The sequence below is a fragment of the Onychomys torridus genome, chromosome 10 (assembly GCF_903995425.1).
Source record: "Onychomys torridus chromosome 10, mOncTor1.1, whole genome shotgun sequence".
Taxonomy (NCBI): domain Eukaryota; kingdom Metazoa; phylum Chordata; class Mammalia; order Rodentia; family Cricetidae; genus Onychomys; species Onychomys torridus.
Window position 1 is genome coordinate 44,771,404 of NC_050452.1, and position 18,486 is coordinate 44,789,889.

At 45.2% G+C, this 18,486-nt stretch overlaps 1 protein-coding gene and 1 non-coding gene across 2 annotated transcripts in view; both read right to left on the minus strand.

Moving 5' to 3' along the window:
• Klb (klotho beta) overlaps window positions 1-18,486 on the minus strand; it is a 37,217-nt gene that overhangs the window by 6,846 nt on the left and 11,885 nt on the right. Inside the window, exons 2-3 of the mRNA XM_036200500.1 lie at window positions 5,105-5,609; window positions 639-907 (exon numbers count right to left, since the gene is read on the minus strand). Of these exons, the coding sequence (XP_036056393.1) occupies window positions 639-907; window positions 5,105-5,609 (774 nt within the window). The remainder of the gene's footprint in view (window positions 1-638; window positions 908-5,104; window positions 5,610-18,486) is intronic.
• Trnav-aac lies at window positions 6,670-6,744 on the minus strand. The gene has a single exon. It is a non-coding gene; the product is annotated as a tRNA-Val (tRNA).

Here is an 18,486-nt window from a genome sequence, read left to right on the forward strand (position 1 = left end):
AACCTCCGCAAATGCCGTGATATGCACTGTACTGGTTTGAAAGAAAATGGCCCCCAAAGGGAGTAGTGCTATCAGGAGGTGTGGCCTTGTTGGAGGAAGTGTGTCACTGTCAGGGCGGGCTTTGAGGGCTCTTTTCTCAAGCTTCCCTCAGGGTGACTATCAGTCGACTTCCTGCTGCCTGCACGCTCAGCTCCAGCACCGCGTCTGCCTGCACGATGCCCTGCTCTCCACATGATGATAATTGACTAAACCTCTGAAACTGTAAGAGAGCCTCCCCAATTAAATGCTTTCTTTATAAGAGTTGCCATGGTCGTGGTGTCTCTTCACAGCAATAGAAACCCTAGCTAAGACATGCACCACATTACATATACAATTAAATGTAATAAAGTTTTTAAAAATCACGACTCAGGGTTGGAGAGATATCTCAGCAGTTAAGAGCACTGACTAGTATTTCAGAGTACCTACATGGATGTTCATAACTATCTGTATATCCAATCCTAGAAGATCTAATGCCCATTTCTGGCCTCTGCAGGCACCAGGCACACAGACATATATGCAAGCAAAACATCCAAACATTTTAAAAACATGTTGTACCCTCTCTCCCCTCGTGTGTGATTAATCTAGAAGTAGCCACTTACCTTAAGAACAGACTCGGTGACTCCCCAGGAGAAGTCACAGGGAAACTGGCCCTGCACATCTGGTGTGGACTCTTTCCAAGGGAAACCATTTTCTTGTATGATCTGTTTGTAGTAACGTGCCGAGGTCTTGGGCTTCCTCTCCTTCTGTTCACTGTTAAAATCCACATAAAACAGTCCTCGGCGAGTCCTGTAGGCATCCTGCCATTCAAAGCCGTCCAGGAGCGACCAGGCGGTGTAACCAAACACTCGTATTTCATCAAACTTTATTGCTGCATGGAGCAAAGGAAGCAGGGATTATCAGGGAGCTAAATATGTTTACAGCTTCATTAACAATGGGCAAGGCCTGACACATCACAGCAGCAACACTTGTCCTGAATGGCCTTTTAAATTGAACAAAAAAATTGTTGGTTTGGGGCACCTGCCGCAAAGCTTGACATCAGTCAGAGACCTGCACGGTGGGAAGGGAAAAGTTGTCCTCTGATTTCCAAATGCACCTCACACATGAAATAAACAAACACTACACAGTCCCTATACAAATAGATGACAGTTAAGGGTCTCATTAAAAACATTTCTGATAGTTAAAAAATTATTTTATTTTATTTTTTAAGACACAGTTTTTCTGTGTAACAGTCTTGGCTGTCCTGGAACTTGCTTTGTAGACCAGGCTAGCCTCGAACTCACAGAGATTCACTTGCCTCTGCCTCCCAAGTGCTGGGATTAAAGGTGTGTGCCACTACTGCCCGGCTATTTAAAAAATATTTTTTAAAGATTTATTTATTTATAATTATGTATACAGGGTTCTGTCTGCACATATCCCTGCAGGACAGAAGAGGGTGCCAGATCTCATTACAGATGGTTATGAGCCGCCATGTGGTTGCTGGGAATTGAACTCAGAATCTTAGGAAGAGCAAGCAGTGCTCTTAACCTCTGAACCATCTCTCCAGGCCCCTAATTTTTTTTTTTTTTTTTTTTTTTTTTTTGGTTTTTCGAGACAGGGTTTCTCTGTGTAGCTTTGCACCTTTCCTGGAACTTGCTTTGTAGATCACCTGCCTCTGCTGGGATTAAAGGCGTGCACCACCACTGCCCGGGAATTTTTTTTAAATACATGTTTTTTTTTGGGGGGGTGTTTGTTTGTTTTAAGATTTATTTATTTATTACGTATACAGAAGAGGGTACCAGATCTCATTACAGATGGTCATGAGCCACCATGTGGTTTCTGGGAATTGAACTCAGGACCTCTGGAAGAGCAGTCAATGCTCTTAACTTCTGAGCCATCTCTCCAGCCCCGGGCAAAATTTTTTAATCATGTTGTTTAGTAGGGTCTAATGGTACTTGCCTTTAATCTCAACACTCAGGAAGCAGAGGAGGGTGGATCTCTGAGTACAAGGTTAACTTGGTCTACATATTGAGTTCCAGGTCAGCCAGAGCTACATGGTGAGACCCTGACTCAAATTTAAAAAAAGGGGGGGGGGGCTGTATTTAGTGTGCAAGTCTGTGTCCTGGGGCATGGGGCATTGGTTTCAGAGCCTTTGGGGATGTAGATGTTTATTAGCGATCTGGACTTATTCATTCTGAGTTTGAGTGGGTTCCTGCTTGTGCACAACTGTCCATTCTGTGATACTGTTCTTCAGGGACTAACATACCAGCTCTCAGACGAACATAAGCAAATGTAGACTGGAGGCGTGGAAGGCAGAGAAGTGGTGTTAGAAGTGGCTGGGCTGAAGGGTAGGAGGCCCAAGGCCAGGTCCCACTGTGTCTGTGGGAGGAAGGGAGCTATTGGGCAAGGTTTGGAATGGCAATTTCCTCATTTGCAAACAGAAAATATTGGAAAAGATAATCCCTAAGGACCTTTCTTACTAGGTAAAAATGAAATACAGAGCCTTTGATCCCAGCACTTGAGAGGCAGAGGCAGGCAGATCTCTGCGAGTTCAAGGCCAGCCTGGTCTACAATAAAAACTGAAATTAGCCCTGAATCATTTTTTAAAAATTATTATTTTTGCTTATTAACAAAAAATTCATTTCATGTGTAGGGGTGTTTTGCCTGCATGTGTATCTGTGAACTACCTATGTGTCTGTATACATGGTGCCCAGAATAAGGCATTAAATCCTCTAGAATGGAGTTATAAACAGTTGTGAGCTGCCATGTGGGTGCTGGGAATTGAACCCAGGATCTCTGTAAGAGCAGCCTCAACCCACCTTGAATAATTTTAATTAAAAACAAACAAACAAACAAACAAACAACCCCCCCCAAAAAACCCACCACCCTTTATTTCTCTCACAGAAATGCCTCATTTCTGCATTCTGGGGCTTTATCATTAACACTTTTTTTAAAGGAAGAAAATCCTCTTTTGAAAGAAAGGTAGAGAACCATGGCAGAAGATTCCCAAAGGCAATTGTATTTCAGCAAGCCGTAGTTCTGGTGCCATGGTGGTGTGGTGTTGTGAGGAAGGGTGTGGTAGAAAGCCCTGTTGCTCAAGTGCATGGCACTTGACCCAGGGGCCTGTCGACAGCGTTCTATGAGGCCGGCCATGTTCATGTGCCCAGGGCCTGGTGTGCCTGTAGTTCATGCTGTTTCTTCTTGCAGTGGGGCAGTGAGACCAGGAGAGGGACTTGCTCTTTCTTTTCTTTTCTAAGATTTATTTATTTATCTTATGTATATGAGTGCTCTATCTGCATGTACGCCTTTATGCCAGAAGAGGGCATCAGATCCCACTATAGATGGTTGTGAGCCACCATGTGGTTGCTGAGAATTGAACTAAGGACCTCTGGAAGAGCAGTCAGTGCTCTTAACCTCTGAGCCATCTCTCCAGTCCCAAGACTTGCTCTTTTTTTTTTTTTTTTTTTTCATTTTAAAGATTTATTTATTTGCTATGTATACAGCATGTATGCCTGCAGGCCAGAAGAGGGCACCGAGTCTTACTACAGATCTACAGATGGTTGTGAGCCACCATGTGGTTGCTGGGAATTGAACTCAGGACCTCTGGAAGAGCAGTCAGTGCTCTCAACCTCTGAGCCATCTCTCCAGTCCTTAGGACAGATTTTTGAAGTTCTACTTTACTTATATATTATGGTGGGAGGGGTGTGTGTGTGGGTGTGTGGGTGTGTGTGTGAATGCATGCCCTAGTACATGTGTGAGGATAACTTCTCTCTTTCCACCATGTGAGTCCCGGGATCGAATTCAGGGGTCTGGCTTGGTGGGGCAAGTGCCTTCACTGGCTGAGTCATCTCACCTGTCCTGCAGCCGCCAGCTGTTTATGTGGGTGCTGGGGGTCCAATTCAGGTCTTCTTGCTTTCCTAGTAAGTACTTTACCCTCTTAGCCTGCTCCCTAGTTCCAATACTTAGGACTTGGAAAGAGCAGCTTTCCAAGCTGGAGAAAGACCCACAGGAATTCTGTTGAGGTAAGATGGAGCCTGACCTGTGGGGACACCGTGAGCTGACTTTGGCCTTGTCAATGTCACTGCCTGAGTAGTGAATGAGGTGGCATTGAGGAGCGTAGAAACAGCTCAGTTTTGTTTGTAGAACTTTCATTGTTCAAACATGTCAAGATGTTCACATGCCAGGGGGCAGTGGCACACGCCTTTAATCCCAGCACTCGGGAGGAAAAGCCAGGCGGATCTCTGTGAGTTTGAGGCTAGCCTGTTCTACAGAGTAAGTTCCAGAGTAGCCAGGGCTATGCAGAGAAACCCTGTTTTTGAAAAACAAAATAAACAAAAAATCACCACCACCACCACCACCACCACCACCAACACCACCAACAACAACAACAGGATCATGATTTCAATAATCACTCTCTTTTTTTTTTTTTTTAAGAATGTTTTAATGATTTATTTATTACATACAGTGTTCTGCCTGCATGTGTCCCTGCAGGCCAGAAGAGGGCGCCAGATCTCATTACAGATGGTTGTGCGCCAGTGGTTGCTGGGAATTGAACTCAGGACCTCTGGGAGAGCAGTCAGTGCTCTTAACCTGTGAGCCATCTCTCCAGCCCCCATAATCACTCTTGATAGGAAACTTTAAACATATCTCCATATGTCCTTTATAAAGAATGAAACCGCTGGGTGGTAAATGCCTGTAATCCTAGCACTTAGGAGTAGAAACAGAAATTCAAGGCCAATCTGAGTTAGGCGGGACCCTGGCACTTATAAAAACAAATTTTGGCCAATACTGAACAAGAGAAAAACCACATCAATAATGACACAATAATGACCTTAAACACAACCCTGAGCTGGGATCGGAGAGAATAGCTCAGCAGTTAGAAATGCTTGTCGATGCTCCTGAGCTACCTGAGTTTGGTCCCTAGCACCAATGCCAGTCAGGTGGCTCACAGCAGCCTGTAACTCCAGCTCAGGCTGGCCGACTCCCTCTTCTGGCCTCCCAGAGCACCTGTACACACGTGGCATACACTCACAGGAGCAAACATACATACACATACGTTTATTAAAAACTGAGCCAAAGTGCCACCAACCTTGAAGAACCTGGTTGAGGAAGTTCTTCATCATGTAGATGGCCGTGGTGTCCTCTGTCTTTATATAACTGTCTGTGAACCAGCCATTCTCCGAAATCAAGATTCGAGGGTTGTCATATTCCTGTTTAATCCAGTTCAGCACCTGTCTTAAGCTGAGCGATACGTTTTGCCCCATTTTCACCACGGTGTTCGAAGGCCTGAAGTTGTTGGGCCCGAAGGAAAAGGCAAAGAAGTCGGCCGTGCCCCTCACCTCCTCCTTCTCTGCCTCAGAGAACATGGGCACGTCGGGCATCGTCCGCAGGTACTCAGGGTACTGGCCGTCCCCGTGGATGGGGTTGGCGAACCATCCAAGCACAGAAGCCATGGAGTGCTGGCAGCTCACTACATCCGCCAAGTCTTCCGTTCTGTTTGGTTCTATCCAATGGGACCCCAAGGTGATGGACAGCCAACCCTTCTGCTGGGGGCGGAAGTTCTGGTTGTAGTTATGCCACACTTTCGAATGAGCCTGATGGGAAAGAAAATATCATTGGTCTTCACTGTTCCTACTCACTGGGGTTGTGACAGGGTCAGTAAATCCTGCACAGTTCAATTTTTTTGTTTTAGTTTTAGTTTTTATTGAGACAGGGTTACTCTGTAGCTTTGGAGCCTGTCCTGGAACTTGTAGACTAGGCTGGTCTTGAACTCACAGAGATCCAGCTACCTCTGCCTCCCAAGTGCTGGGATTAAAGGCGTGCGCCATCACCACCCGGCCAAAAAAAATTTTTTTTAATTACATTTACTTATTTGTGTGTGTGTGTGTGTGTGTGTGTGTGTGTGTGTGTGTGTGTGTTTTCATGCACATGCCAAGGCAAACATGTCCAGGTCAGAGGACAACCTTGGGGAATTGGTTTTCTCTTTCCACTGTGTGGGTCTTGGAGAACAAATTCAAGTCATCAGGCTTGGCAGCAGGCTTATTTACCTGCTGAGTCATTTGGATGGCCCCAACACCCAGCCTTTTTCCATGAATTCTAAAAATGAAATTCAAGTCCTCATACTCATGTGGCAAGCAGTTTGCTCTCTGAGATATCTCCTCAGTCCCTTTTGGTCCTGATGTAGAAGGCCAGGACAGTGCAGGCTGCTGAGTCTGTAAATGGATAACAATAGAGTCCACGAAGGGGATGCTGTGAGGGTTAACACTGTAAATAACTTTAGAACAGCTGAGTAGTGGTGGTGCATGCTTTAATCCCAGCACTCAGGAGGCAGAGGCAGGCAGACCTCTGTGAGTTCGAGGCCAGCCTGGGCTACAGAGTGAGATCTAGGAAAGGTGCAAAGCTACTCAGAGAAACCCTGTCTGGAAAAACAAACAAACAAACAAACACAAAAAACAAAAACAAACAAACAAACAAGAATGAGGTGTGTGAAGGAGAAACATAGGGAACTCCCTAAAACAAAATATTATGAAAACTACTTAAAAGCCAAAAATGTGGTCTAGCAGAGATATGAGCTAAAGAAGAGACCAAGAGAGACTTGATTCAGGGTTCTAGACAAGGCTACTTCTCTCTCTCTCTCTCTCTCTTTTTTTTTTTTGCCAGAGCTGAGGATCGAACCCAGGGCCTTGTGCTTGTTAGGCAAATGCTCTACCACTGAGCTAAATCCCCAACCCTAAGGTTACTTCTCTATTCTGGCCACCCATGGGGTTGCCCTTCATCTGTGTCATGGCCGCTGTGCTTCTTCAAAGCATTTGGCTTTCTTCTTTTGAGACACAGTCTCCTATAGCCTAGGTTAGTGTGGAGCTTGATGTATACTGGAGGATGACTTTGAACTTCTGATCCTCTGGCCTCTACCTTCTGAGTACTAGGATCTCAGGTGTGCACAACCATGCCTGGTTTATGGGGTATTGGGTATTGTCTAAAGGCTTTGGGCATGTTAGGCAAGCCTGCTAGCTACCAGGGAGGTATATCCCAGCCCACTGACTTGCCTCCTAATGTCTCTCTTCATTTCTCCCAATTTCTCCTGTTTGAGTGTTTTTTTGTTTGCTTTTGTTTTTGTTTTTAATAGAGACAGGGTTTCTCTGTGTAGTTTTACACCTTTCCTGGAACTCACTTTGTAGACCAGGCTGGCCTTGAACTCACAGAGATCCACCTGACTCTGCCTCTCAAGTGCTGGGATCAAAGGCATGTGCCACCACTGCCCGGCCTGTTTGAGTGTTTTAAAAAGACAAATAGGCCGGGCGGTGGTGGCACACACGAGTTCTAGAAAAGGCAAAAAGCTACACAGAGAAACCCTGTCTCGAAAAACCAAAAAAAAAAAAAAAAAACAAAAAACCAAAAAACCAAAAACCAAAAACCAAAAACAAAAAACAAAAAACAAAACCAAAAAACAAAACAAAAAGACAACTATATACCTCTCTAATATTTGTTGTTGTTGGTTGGTTGGTTGAGACGGGGTCTCACTATGTGGAACTTCAGCTGGTGTGGAACTCACTATGTAAAACAGGCCAGACTGGAACTCACAGAGATCCCCCTGCCTCTGCCTCCCGAGTGCTGGGATGAGAGGTGTGCGCCGCCATGCCCTGCCGTTATTATTTTTGACTGTGGCCATTTTTCAGTTTTGTTCTTTAGTTTTCTTCCACTCACCTGAGATGTTTTCTACCAGGATGAACCATCGATGACTGCCTTTCGTAAGTCAAAAACAATCAGTCACGAGCAACGAATTCACACTTGATAAGTCCTATAGACCCAAGAATGTTCTATTAATCTTGCTAGGGTGGGGAAAGTAGGTATTGATATAAACGGTAAGAATTTCAAAACTAGTGCCTACCAGCTTTATGTTAAAAAAAAAAAAGTCAAATTTAAATCATTCCTGGAGAAATTTCCAGAGAAAGACATTTAGCGCTATTACCTCAGCAGTAGGTCCTTACTCACCACCCCACCCCCTTCCTCTCTGTGTTTTCCTTGCAAGATAGATCCTGGAACAATTTAGTACTCAAATGTCCAAGTCCTCATGATTTCTTTTCTTCTGAGACTAGGATTCATAATGTACTCCAGGCTAGTCTCTAAACAGTCCTTAGAGTTCAACCTCCCGAGTACTGACGTTACAGGAGTCAACTGCCATGTGCAACTCCAGAGATTAATTTGATATTAATTTATTTGTTTGTTTGGTTGGTTTGAGACAGAGTCTCACTATGTAGCTTTGGCTGTCCCAGAACTCGCTATGTAGACTGTGCTGGCCTCATAGAGCTCTGCCTGCCTCTGCTGCTTCTGGGATTAATGGCGTGTGCCACCAAGCACAAGGATCTTTGTGAGTGCTTTCCTCTCAGAGAAGGGCTTAAGCTCTAGCCTCCCAACCCCTCTCTTTTTTTCATATTTTGTTTTTTTTCAAGACAGGGTTTTGGTGCCTGTCCTGGATCTCACTCTATAGACCAGGTTGGCCTCGAACTCACGGAGATCCGCTTTAGCTTCCAGGCTGAGGTTGTAGTTTCTGCAAGGAGCCAGCAGAGACCAAGGCCGGCTGCCTTAAAGGGTCTCACCCGTAGTCTCAGTGAGTTCATGTGTGCATCTGCCCTGTGTGTCTGGAAAATGCTGTTTCCTTAACAGTGTCTGCTACCTCTGGCTCTCCCAACTTTCCAGGCCCCTCTTCTGCATGGATCTGTGAGCTTTGAGGGTGTGTGTGTGTGTGTGTGTGTGTGTATGTGTGTGTGTTTGCATGTGATAAAGACATCCCTTTTAGGGCTGAGCACTTCCAAGTCTGCTACTGCCCACCTTGTTCAGCTGTGGATCTGTGCTAGTTACTCACAGAGACTGTGTGTGACCTGTACAAGATCAAGCCAGACCAAAGTCTCATCACGGAGGAAGAGGAAGAGGAGGAGGAGGAGGAGGAGGAGGAGGAGGGGGACCAGAGTCCCACCCTAGTCAAGCAGCTATTTGTATTTTATTTATTTATTTTTTTGAAGCTGAGGATCGAACCCATGGCCTTGTGCTTGCTAGGCAAGCGCTCTACCACTGAGCTCAATCCCCAACCCCAAGCAGCTATTTGTAAATAACAGATACCAGGAGGAGAAAAATCCATTTTCTTCTACAGAGCGACACAGGTATACCAAGCACACATCTGTGCAGGCCCCATGCTCAGAAGTTGCCCAAATAATTTGGACTCCATGTTTTTTAGTGGATTTTCTTTAGTTTTTGTTTTTTAAGAGAGAGAAAGAGCACAAATGGGGTTGGGTGGGGGAGGCGTCAGGGAGGAGGTGGGAGGTGGGAAGGAATATTAAAATAGGCTGTGTGACATTATCAAAGAACGAAAGGATGGTCTGAACACTTTCCCGAGCTGTTCTGAGGCTAGAATCACTGTGGAAAGTTTTGAGATCTGCTTTCTTTATAGCTGCGAACGGCAGACTCTAACGGGGACATTCCACCCTGATGGCAGCCACTTAGTCTCTCGATGATTCTAGTCCTTTTTTTTTCTTTCAAGACTCATCTTTTTTTTTTTTTTTTTTTTTTTTTAAGATTTATTTGTTTAGCTGGGTGGTGGTGGCACACACCTGTAATCCCAGCACTGGGGAGGCAGAGGCAGGCAGATCTCTGTGAGTTTGAGGCCAGCCTGGTCTACAGAGCTAGTCCAGGACAGGCTCCAAAGCTACACAGAGAAACCTTGTCTCGAAAAACCAAAAAAAAAAAAAAAAAAGATTTATTTGTTTATTTTGTATACAGCATGCAGCATGTATGACTACAGGCCAGAAGAGGGTGCCAGATCTCGTTACAGATGGTTGTGAGCCACCCTGTGGTTGCTGGGAATTGAACTCAGGACCTCTGGAAGAGCAGTCAGTGCTCTTAACCACTGAGCCATCTCTAGTACTTTTATCTTTAGAAATCACAGCAATCAGCTGGGTAGCGGTGGCCCACACCTTTAATCCCAGCACTCGGGAGGCAGAGGCAGGCGGATCTCTGTGAGTTTGAGGCTAGCCTGGACTACAGAGTGAGTTCCAGGACAGGCTCCAAAACTACACAGAGAAAGCCTGTCTTGAAAAACAACAACAACAACAACAACAACAAGAAGTCACAAATTCCCTTCTGACTTGTGCTCCCCAGATGTGTACATAAGGAGCGCACTGCACGAGCATGAGAGTTGAGCCATTAGTTGACAACCTCACTCGTGGGACTGCCACCAACACTCCAAGGAGAGTGTGATGCAATCAAGATCAAGGCGTGATCGCACTCCAAACAGGGATTAGCCAGAGCCCAGCAAAAGCGGTGGTGGGGGCCTGTAATCTCAGCACTTGGGAGGTAGAGGCAGGAGGATCAGGAGTTCAAGGTTCGCCTGGGTTGTATGTGTGACAGAGAGAACAAACTCCTGAAAGGTGTTTTCTGGTCTCACATGTGCATCGTAGCATACACACACACACACACACACACACACACACACACACACACACACCTCTCCCCAGTAAATAAATACATGAACAGTTTAAAGAAAAACTAATGGTACTTAACCAGCCTAGTAGGGAAGGACAGGGAGGCGAGTTTCTTCAAAATAGCCCTCTATTGACTAGGTAATCCTAGGAAAGAGCCTTTGAGTTGTGATAAAATCTTCGTCACATCACCATTAAAATAGGAACCAGGACAGTGTAGAAGGCGATAGGTTTGCATCTTTGCAACGTGTTTGCAACCTGGATTTCTGGGTACTCAGGTGCACGTGCTGGCACAGCCCAAGGTGACCTTTGTGCTTCACCCCGCGTCTCGCTCCCTTGCTGCTGTTTGCACAAGCTATCAAGGTATCTCAGGTTATCTTTGCTCTGGACTGGAGGCAAAGATACTTCTCATTAGGGACCATGGGGGAGGCTCTCTGCGCAGCGCTGTTGGTTATGACTTGACTCAGTTTGCCCCGAGATTGTCCACTTGACCCAAATCTTGCAGATGTGTGGATGGATGATACTCAGAAGGATCTGCTGGGACAATGTGAATGGGATGCAGTCTCCTACGGTTTTCCAAGGTTACCTTCTATCTTGTCCAAGGCCATCTACCTTTGGAATGATTGACTGAAGGGTGCGTCAACCTTTGTGCTTTAGACTCAGTAGCTCAACAGGAACCTAGCCGCCTTTTGCTTTAGGACCAGCTCTTGGGACTCAATACCCTTGAGAGACAGTAGGGATCCCAACATCTCATCCATATTCAGGTCCCTCCCATGTCCAGCAGGCTGATCTTTTTGATTCCGTCAGAAGTCCAAGCTGATAAATTCGATGGGTGGTAGGAAGCAAATATGATAATAAAATAGAGATGAAGAAGTGAAGGGGTCAGACGACATGGCGGGACACCGGTGGGAAGGGCAGCTTCAATACAGATGATGAACCTGACCATCACTGGAAGGCCTTAAGGGACCCCTGATCATTTGAAAAGTTAATTTCCCACGTTGGGAGTGTGGGGGGAGAAGGGGGATGGATGGGTATGATCAAGATATTTTGTTTACGTGCAGGAAACTGAACAATAAACAAAAGATACTCAGTTTTCCAGGGACAGATGCAAAATTGTACATGCCTTTAATGCCAGCACTTGGGAGGCAGAGGCAGGTGCATCTCTGTGGGTTCAAGACCAGCCTGATCTATGTAGAGAGTTCTAGGTAAGTCAGGCCTACATAGCAAGGCCCTATCTCTAAAATAATAATAATAATAATAATAATACTAATAATAATAATAATAAATTTAAAAAAGAAAAAATAGAAAGTCAATTTTCCAAGTCTGCCAGACTTCAGTCATATATTGGCGGAAATATCTTCAAGTTTGTAAACTTGTCGATTGTTAAAGCTATCGAGTAGAGAACAAAATAAAAACTTAAGTCTTACTTTAAAATACCACAGTCACTAGGTGTGGTGGCACTCACTAGTAATCTCAGGAGGCCTGAGGCAGGAGGATGAAGATAAGTTTGAGGGCAGTTTGGGCTGCATAATGAGTTCAGGCTTGGCTGGCTATGTGTTGAGACTTTAGCTCAAGAAACTAAAAAGCAAGCAAGCAAATAAAGGTCTCCATAACATAAAAAAAAAAGGTCTCAGATTTTGTGTTCCTTTCCACTCCTTAGAAGCTAACGTCCCAACTAAGGTCAGTTTAAACATTTTCCGTGTGTTGTAGTCTTGATAATTAGTTCAGCAATGTGACAGTTTCTGTATTGATGACAGACATAGGCCTTCCTTGGTCAGCTCTGTCTTTTGATAGAAATCAGTTTGTTTTTCTTGTTTTAATCTGTTGTAAGAAGGCTGCAGTAACTGGCGTTGGGCATGTAGCTTTTAATTTATTTGAATTTTTTCTGTCAGTAACAGTAACAGATTGAGTTGTTTGTTTGTTTGTTTGTTTGTTTTTTTGGAGATAGAGTTTCTGCGTATAGCCCTGGCTGTCCTGGAACTCACTCCGTAGACCATGCTGGCCTCAAATGCAGAGATCCACTTTCCTCTGCCTCTTGAGTGCTGGGATTAAAGACGTGCCACCAATGGCCGGCTGACTATTTTTAATTGAAAAAAAAACAAAACTACAGTTATCAGAACTAGAGGGATAGCTCAGAGGTTATGAGCACTGGCTGTTCTTCCAAAGGACTCAGGTCAGTTCCCTGTACCATATGGTGGTTCTTAGCCATTTATAACTCCAGTTCTAGGGGCTCTGATGCTTTTGTTCTGGCACCGAACAGGCAAGTTGTATATAGACATGTATGCAGGCAAACTATCCACACAAATAAAGTAAAATGAAAAAAATACATTTAGTGTGTGTGTGTGTGTGTGTGTGTGTGTGTGTGTGCCCATGTGTGTGCCCATGTGTGTGCATGCATAAACACCTGGGTCAGAAGACAACTTGTGGCAGTCTATCCTCTGTTTCCACCAAGTGGGTCCTGGGGATTGAACTCAGGTCACCAGGCATGGCAGCAGATGTCTTTTCTCACTATGCCATCTTGCCAGTCCTGGACAGCCTGTTTCTAAGAATTGCTTCGAATATTCCCAAATCACTTTCCACACATTGGTATAAGTGTTCTTGGACCATCTGCTGCCAAACTTTGACAGCACCCTTTGCAGAGAAATTATCCTTGAACATGATATGAACAAGTCCCTCACTTACATCCTTCTGTTGAGGAAATGATCCTGATTTTGAATGCAAGAAATCTGGGCTCTGCTTCTGGTTCCGCTGTTACTGAAGTTTATGACCTTGACATATCTTTTCTCTCTCAGAGTCCTTAGTTGTTCCCCTCATTATAGTGAGCTGAAACTAAACACCCCCAAGAACTGCTGCAAAGCAGACAGAGGGCTGTAGATGGCCCGCAGGTGGTGGGGGGCTTGCCTAGAATGCTGGGAACCCTCATTTCAATCCTCAGCAGGCACACACATGGTGTGGTGGCACATCTATAATGCCAACAGCACTCGGGAGGAGTCGGGAGACCTGAAGCTCAAGGTCGTCCTTGACCACATACTGAGGTCCAGGCCAGGTTGTGCTGAACGAGACCCTGTCTCCAAACAACATCAAGGAAGTCCCAAACCCTGAAAGAACAAGCTGTAAATAACTCTCCATCCTCCTGAATGCCCCATTTGCAGGTATGCGGCACTATGGCCATACTTGGCTATTACATCATCCTGGAAAGACACTTCCACTATTCCAACTTTGCATCTCTATGTGTTTCTGGAATTCAGAACTCTCCAGAAAGCTCACAGAGGACCTCCCAGCAAATCCTCCCACCCCAAACTGGAAAGCTACGTGGTTGTCCAAGCACTTAGCATAACATGTAACACTAGTGGGGAAATCCCTGTGCCTCTTTCCTAGAACTAGTAATGCTGGAACTAGACATTTTTTTTAAGGGTGGCAGAGGCCACATGAATCACTCAAGGCACCCCTGCATTAACTTCTTTCCCAGAAGACAATGTCAGATGCAAAGGACAGGGATACGGTTCCTGCACAGCATTTAGGACAGCATCACCATCAAACAAGGAAAAGTGTTGTAGGTGACTGACTGGCATCGTCAGATAGAATAGTGAGGACACTAAGAACAGGGGAACATTGTAATATAAACAGCACCAGATGTTCCGGGTGCTTTACTCCTGCTTCCCATTTATTTATTCTCTCTCTCCCTCTCTCTCTCTCTCTCTCTCTCTCTCTCTCTCTCTCTCTCTCTCTCTCTCTCTCTCTGTATGTCTTACATGTGTGAGAGCACAACTCTGTGTGTGTGTGTGTGTGTGTGTGTGTGTGTAGGCAAGGTTTCAGCGGCCATTGACATGACAAATCTTGCTGGCCATCTTGCTCTAACAGTCCCTTGTGTCTGTCTTTACTTGGGTTTTAGAGATCCTTATGCTTCTGTAGCAAGTGTTTAACCATTGGGCCATCCTTCAAGTGCTTAACCAATGAGCCATCTATCAAGTGCTCTAACCATTGGGCAATCTTCCCGTCCCTGCTCTCTCACTTAAACCCACTTAAGTCCAATGGAGCAGGCACTATCATCCCTATTTCTGAGGAAAGGAAACCAAGGGGTGGAGAAGTTAAGTGCCTCATCTCACTCATCAAAAGGATCAAGCCTAGGCTACATTGCTTCAGCTCTTGGCTGTTGCCTGTCATTTAGAGAATCTTTAAATTAATTAATTAATTATTTTTTTTTTCCGAGACAGGCTTTCTCTGTGTAGTTTTACACCTTTCCTGGAACTCGCTCTGTAGCCCAGGCTGGCCTCGAACTCACAGAGATCCACCTGCCTCTGCCTCCCGAGTGCTGGGATTAAAGGTGTGTGCCACCACCACCTGGCTTATTTAATTAATTTTTGTTGTTGTTGTTTTGCTTTTTTGAGAAAGGATTTCAAATTTTACTTCTTAAAAAATTTCAAGGAAATGAAACTTACATTATAGAAATAAATTCCAGGTGCTGCCCAGCCACTGAACCAGATCACCAGAATCATAAGCCCACCCTACACTGACTGGGAACAGGTAAGCCCCCATCTCCGGACCAGCAGACCAGGTCTCTAGCCCTTAGGCACTACCCATCGGAGTCCCAGGGACCAGACATCTACCTTTCCCTCCCCCACCCCAAAAAAAACCCCAACCCCTATGAACCCAACAACCACTGGAGTCATAAGCACACCCTGCACCAATAAGGGGCTGGAGAGATGGCTCAGAGGTTAAGAGCACTGACTGCTCTCCCAGAGGTCCTGAGTTCAATTCCCAGCAACCACATGGTGGCTCACAACCATCTGTAATGAGATCTGGTGCCCTCTTCTGGCCTGCAGTCATACAGAATAAATAAATAAATTTTAAAACAAACAAAAAGGAGAAAAAAGAAAACACAGACTGAGGGAATGTTGGAAATAGAAATTCTGACTAAACGAACAGAGATAGGGTTTCATTATATAGCTTTGGCTGATATGTAGACCAGGCTAGCCCGGAACTCACGGAGCTCTTCCTGCTTCTACCTCTCGAGTGCTTGGATTAAAGGCGTGTGGCCCCATACCCAGTCTAAATTTTTTTTCCATCATAGATGAAGATGCTGAAACAAAAAAAGATCAGCGGCTTACCCAAGTCTCAGCGATAAGGCTAGAAGCAGATAGCAGCCCTTCGGTTCCTAGTTCACGGTCATTACCAGGGCATCGTGCAAATTCAGCTCGTTGCCTTTGAAATGTGCTTTTGTCTCTGAGACATGAAGGTGACTGAACGGCTGTGAAAATGCACGGGGTATGTATGGATACGAAACAAACGTTGAGGGATGGCACACGGAGAGCGCCTCTAAGAAACACGGCCAGAAAAGCCATCCGAGAATCAGAGCTCTCACCCCGGCCGGGCACCTCCTCAGGACCCAGTCACGTGGAGAACCCACACGGGTGCCTCCGTTTTACTTTTCCTTAAAGTTATACATACGTCAGCAAAAGCAAGTTCATATACATGTTTTTCTTTGAGGCAGGGTCTCACTCTGTAGCCCTGGCTGTCCTGGCATTCCCTGTGTAGACCAGGCTAGCCTTGAATTTACAGAGATCCACTTGCCTCTGCTTCCTGGTGCTGGGACCAACGTCGTGCACCATCATGCCTGGCAACGAACACTTATTTTTAAAATGTAAGGCACCATGGTAGACAGATATTTAGAGAATGGTGACCAGCATAGGCCTTCAGGGGGGCTCTGGTAGCTAACAGAGAGTAGAATAAAAGAAGAACATGCCTACATTCCCACCTTTCTAACATGTTCTGAAGAACCAAATCAAAATTGAGAACCCGAGCCGTGGCGGCCGGGCGGTGGTGGCGCACGCCTCTAATCCCAACACTCAGGAAGCAGAGGCAGGCGGAGCTCTGTGAGTTCGAGGCCAGCATGGTCTACAAAGTGAGTTCCAGGGCAGCCTCCAAAGCTACAGAGAAACCCTGTCTCAAAAAAAAAAAAAAAAATGTAAAATGTAAATATGAAGCTCAATTACTCTGGAATTTATTGTGCATGGGGTGTGTTTTATACTCAATGATAACATATTGATGTTTAAAATATGGCAAAAGGAGGAGGCTAGGATGGTCTAACATGAAAGGGGATTGGATAACAGTAAATCATCCTTGCCATAATCTCTGGTTAAGAGAGGAAGCAAGAGACACCAGCACGGCAACCCTTCCCCCCACCCCCTCTATTTTAGCTTTCGGAGACAGGGTCTTGCGATGTAGCCTTGCCTGGCCCAGAATTCATTATGTAAACCAGCTAGGCTTCTTCTGCTTTTGCCTCCCAATGGTCAGGAGTTCAAGTGCATCCCACATGCCATGTACCACCTTCCTATTAAAACACCCAACATTAAAAGATCATGGCTTCTACCTCCATCTGGCTTCTCCCAAACCATTGCCAAAAGACGGCATCAGATCACTCCAGGACCACTCTAAGTAATTCTGTGGTCCATTCATGATTAACTGATAAACTAGAAGGTTCTAGGCTATGCTCAGCATTCCTAGCCCTACATTGCCAGAATCGCCAATGTTCAGTGGTTTGAATGAAATCTTACGTTGTTGTTGTTGTTATTATTATTACTATTGTGTATGTGTGCTTGTGAGTGTGGTGTGTGTGCCTGTGGTGTGAGCACACGTATGCACATGCACCAACACAGAGGCCCGAGGAAGACATGGAATGTTTTACTATCACTCTCTGCTTTATGGGACCGAGTCTCTCACTGAACCAGAAAGCAGGCTGGTGGCGAGGAAACCCCAGTAATCTTCCCGCCCCACCTTCCCATAGCGTTGAGGTTACAGGACCAGCACAGCCACACCTGACATTTTCCTGGCGCTGGAATGCCTGCCCAGCAAGTGTTCTGTCCCACTGAGTTACCTCTCCAGCCCTTGTATTCTATGGATTTTTTTATTGTTGTTGTTGTTGTTTGTTTGGGGACAGGGTATCTCTATGAAGGCCTGGCTGGCCTGGAACCCGATTTGTCAACCAGGCTGGCCTCGAACTCACAAGAGATTTTCCTGCCTCTGCTCCTCTTATGCTGGGATCAAAGGACGCGAGCCACACCTAGCCTAATGTGGAAGGTTTTTTTTTCCAAGATCTCATAATAAATGACCTAGTCTGTAGTGAAGTTCCCATCAAGTCCTGTTTTCAAACCATTTGTTACCATTTCCACGACTTGTACTTCTGGCCGGTGTATTCTCCATGAGAGTGTTCAAAGCTATTTAGACTAGACTGCAATGTTATTCTACGGCCATTTATAATTACATTTATTGAAACTCTTGTTAATCATTCACTGAAGTTTAACTTTTTCTACTTAGTGGTTAGAAAAAGTAAATATTATTCTCTTGAAGGTTTTAGAGTGCCATCTTTAGCCTTCAAGACTGTGACTCTTAGAAGTACCAGGGTGTTAGGGTTGTAGGAACCGTCTTTGGCAATTTTCCCCAAGCAGTTCTATCGCTTATTTAAACTTGATTAAAAGTATCTCAAAGAGTCAGGCAGTGATGGTGCATGCTTTTAATCCCAGCACTTGGAAGGCAGAGGCAGAGGCAGGTAGATCTCTGCGAAGTCAGCCTGGTCTACAAAGTGAGTTCCAGGACAGCTAGGGATGTTATACAGAGAAACTCTGTCTTGAAAAACAAAACAAAACCCCAACAAATATCAACAACAAAACCCAACAACAAGAACATCTCAAAGACTAATTAATGCTAGCCATGAAGCCAGTAATGGAAACACAAACCTAAGATTCCAGCGCTTGGGACACAGAGGCAGGAGGATTGGGGACTGGAAGCCATCCTCACCTTCATAGAGAAACCCTGTTTCAAACAATAAATGCAACAAAAGAAAATAAATAAATAAAGGATCCTGGATTGGGGAATGGGATGGCTAAACTTACAAAGGTGCTTGTAGCCAGCCTGCCTAGCTGAGTTCAATCCCTGCAAACCACACAGTGGAGGGAAAAAATCTGGTCACCCCTCCCCTCCCCTCCCCTCCCCTCCCCTCTCC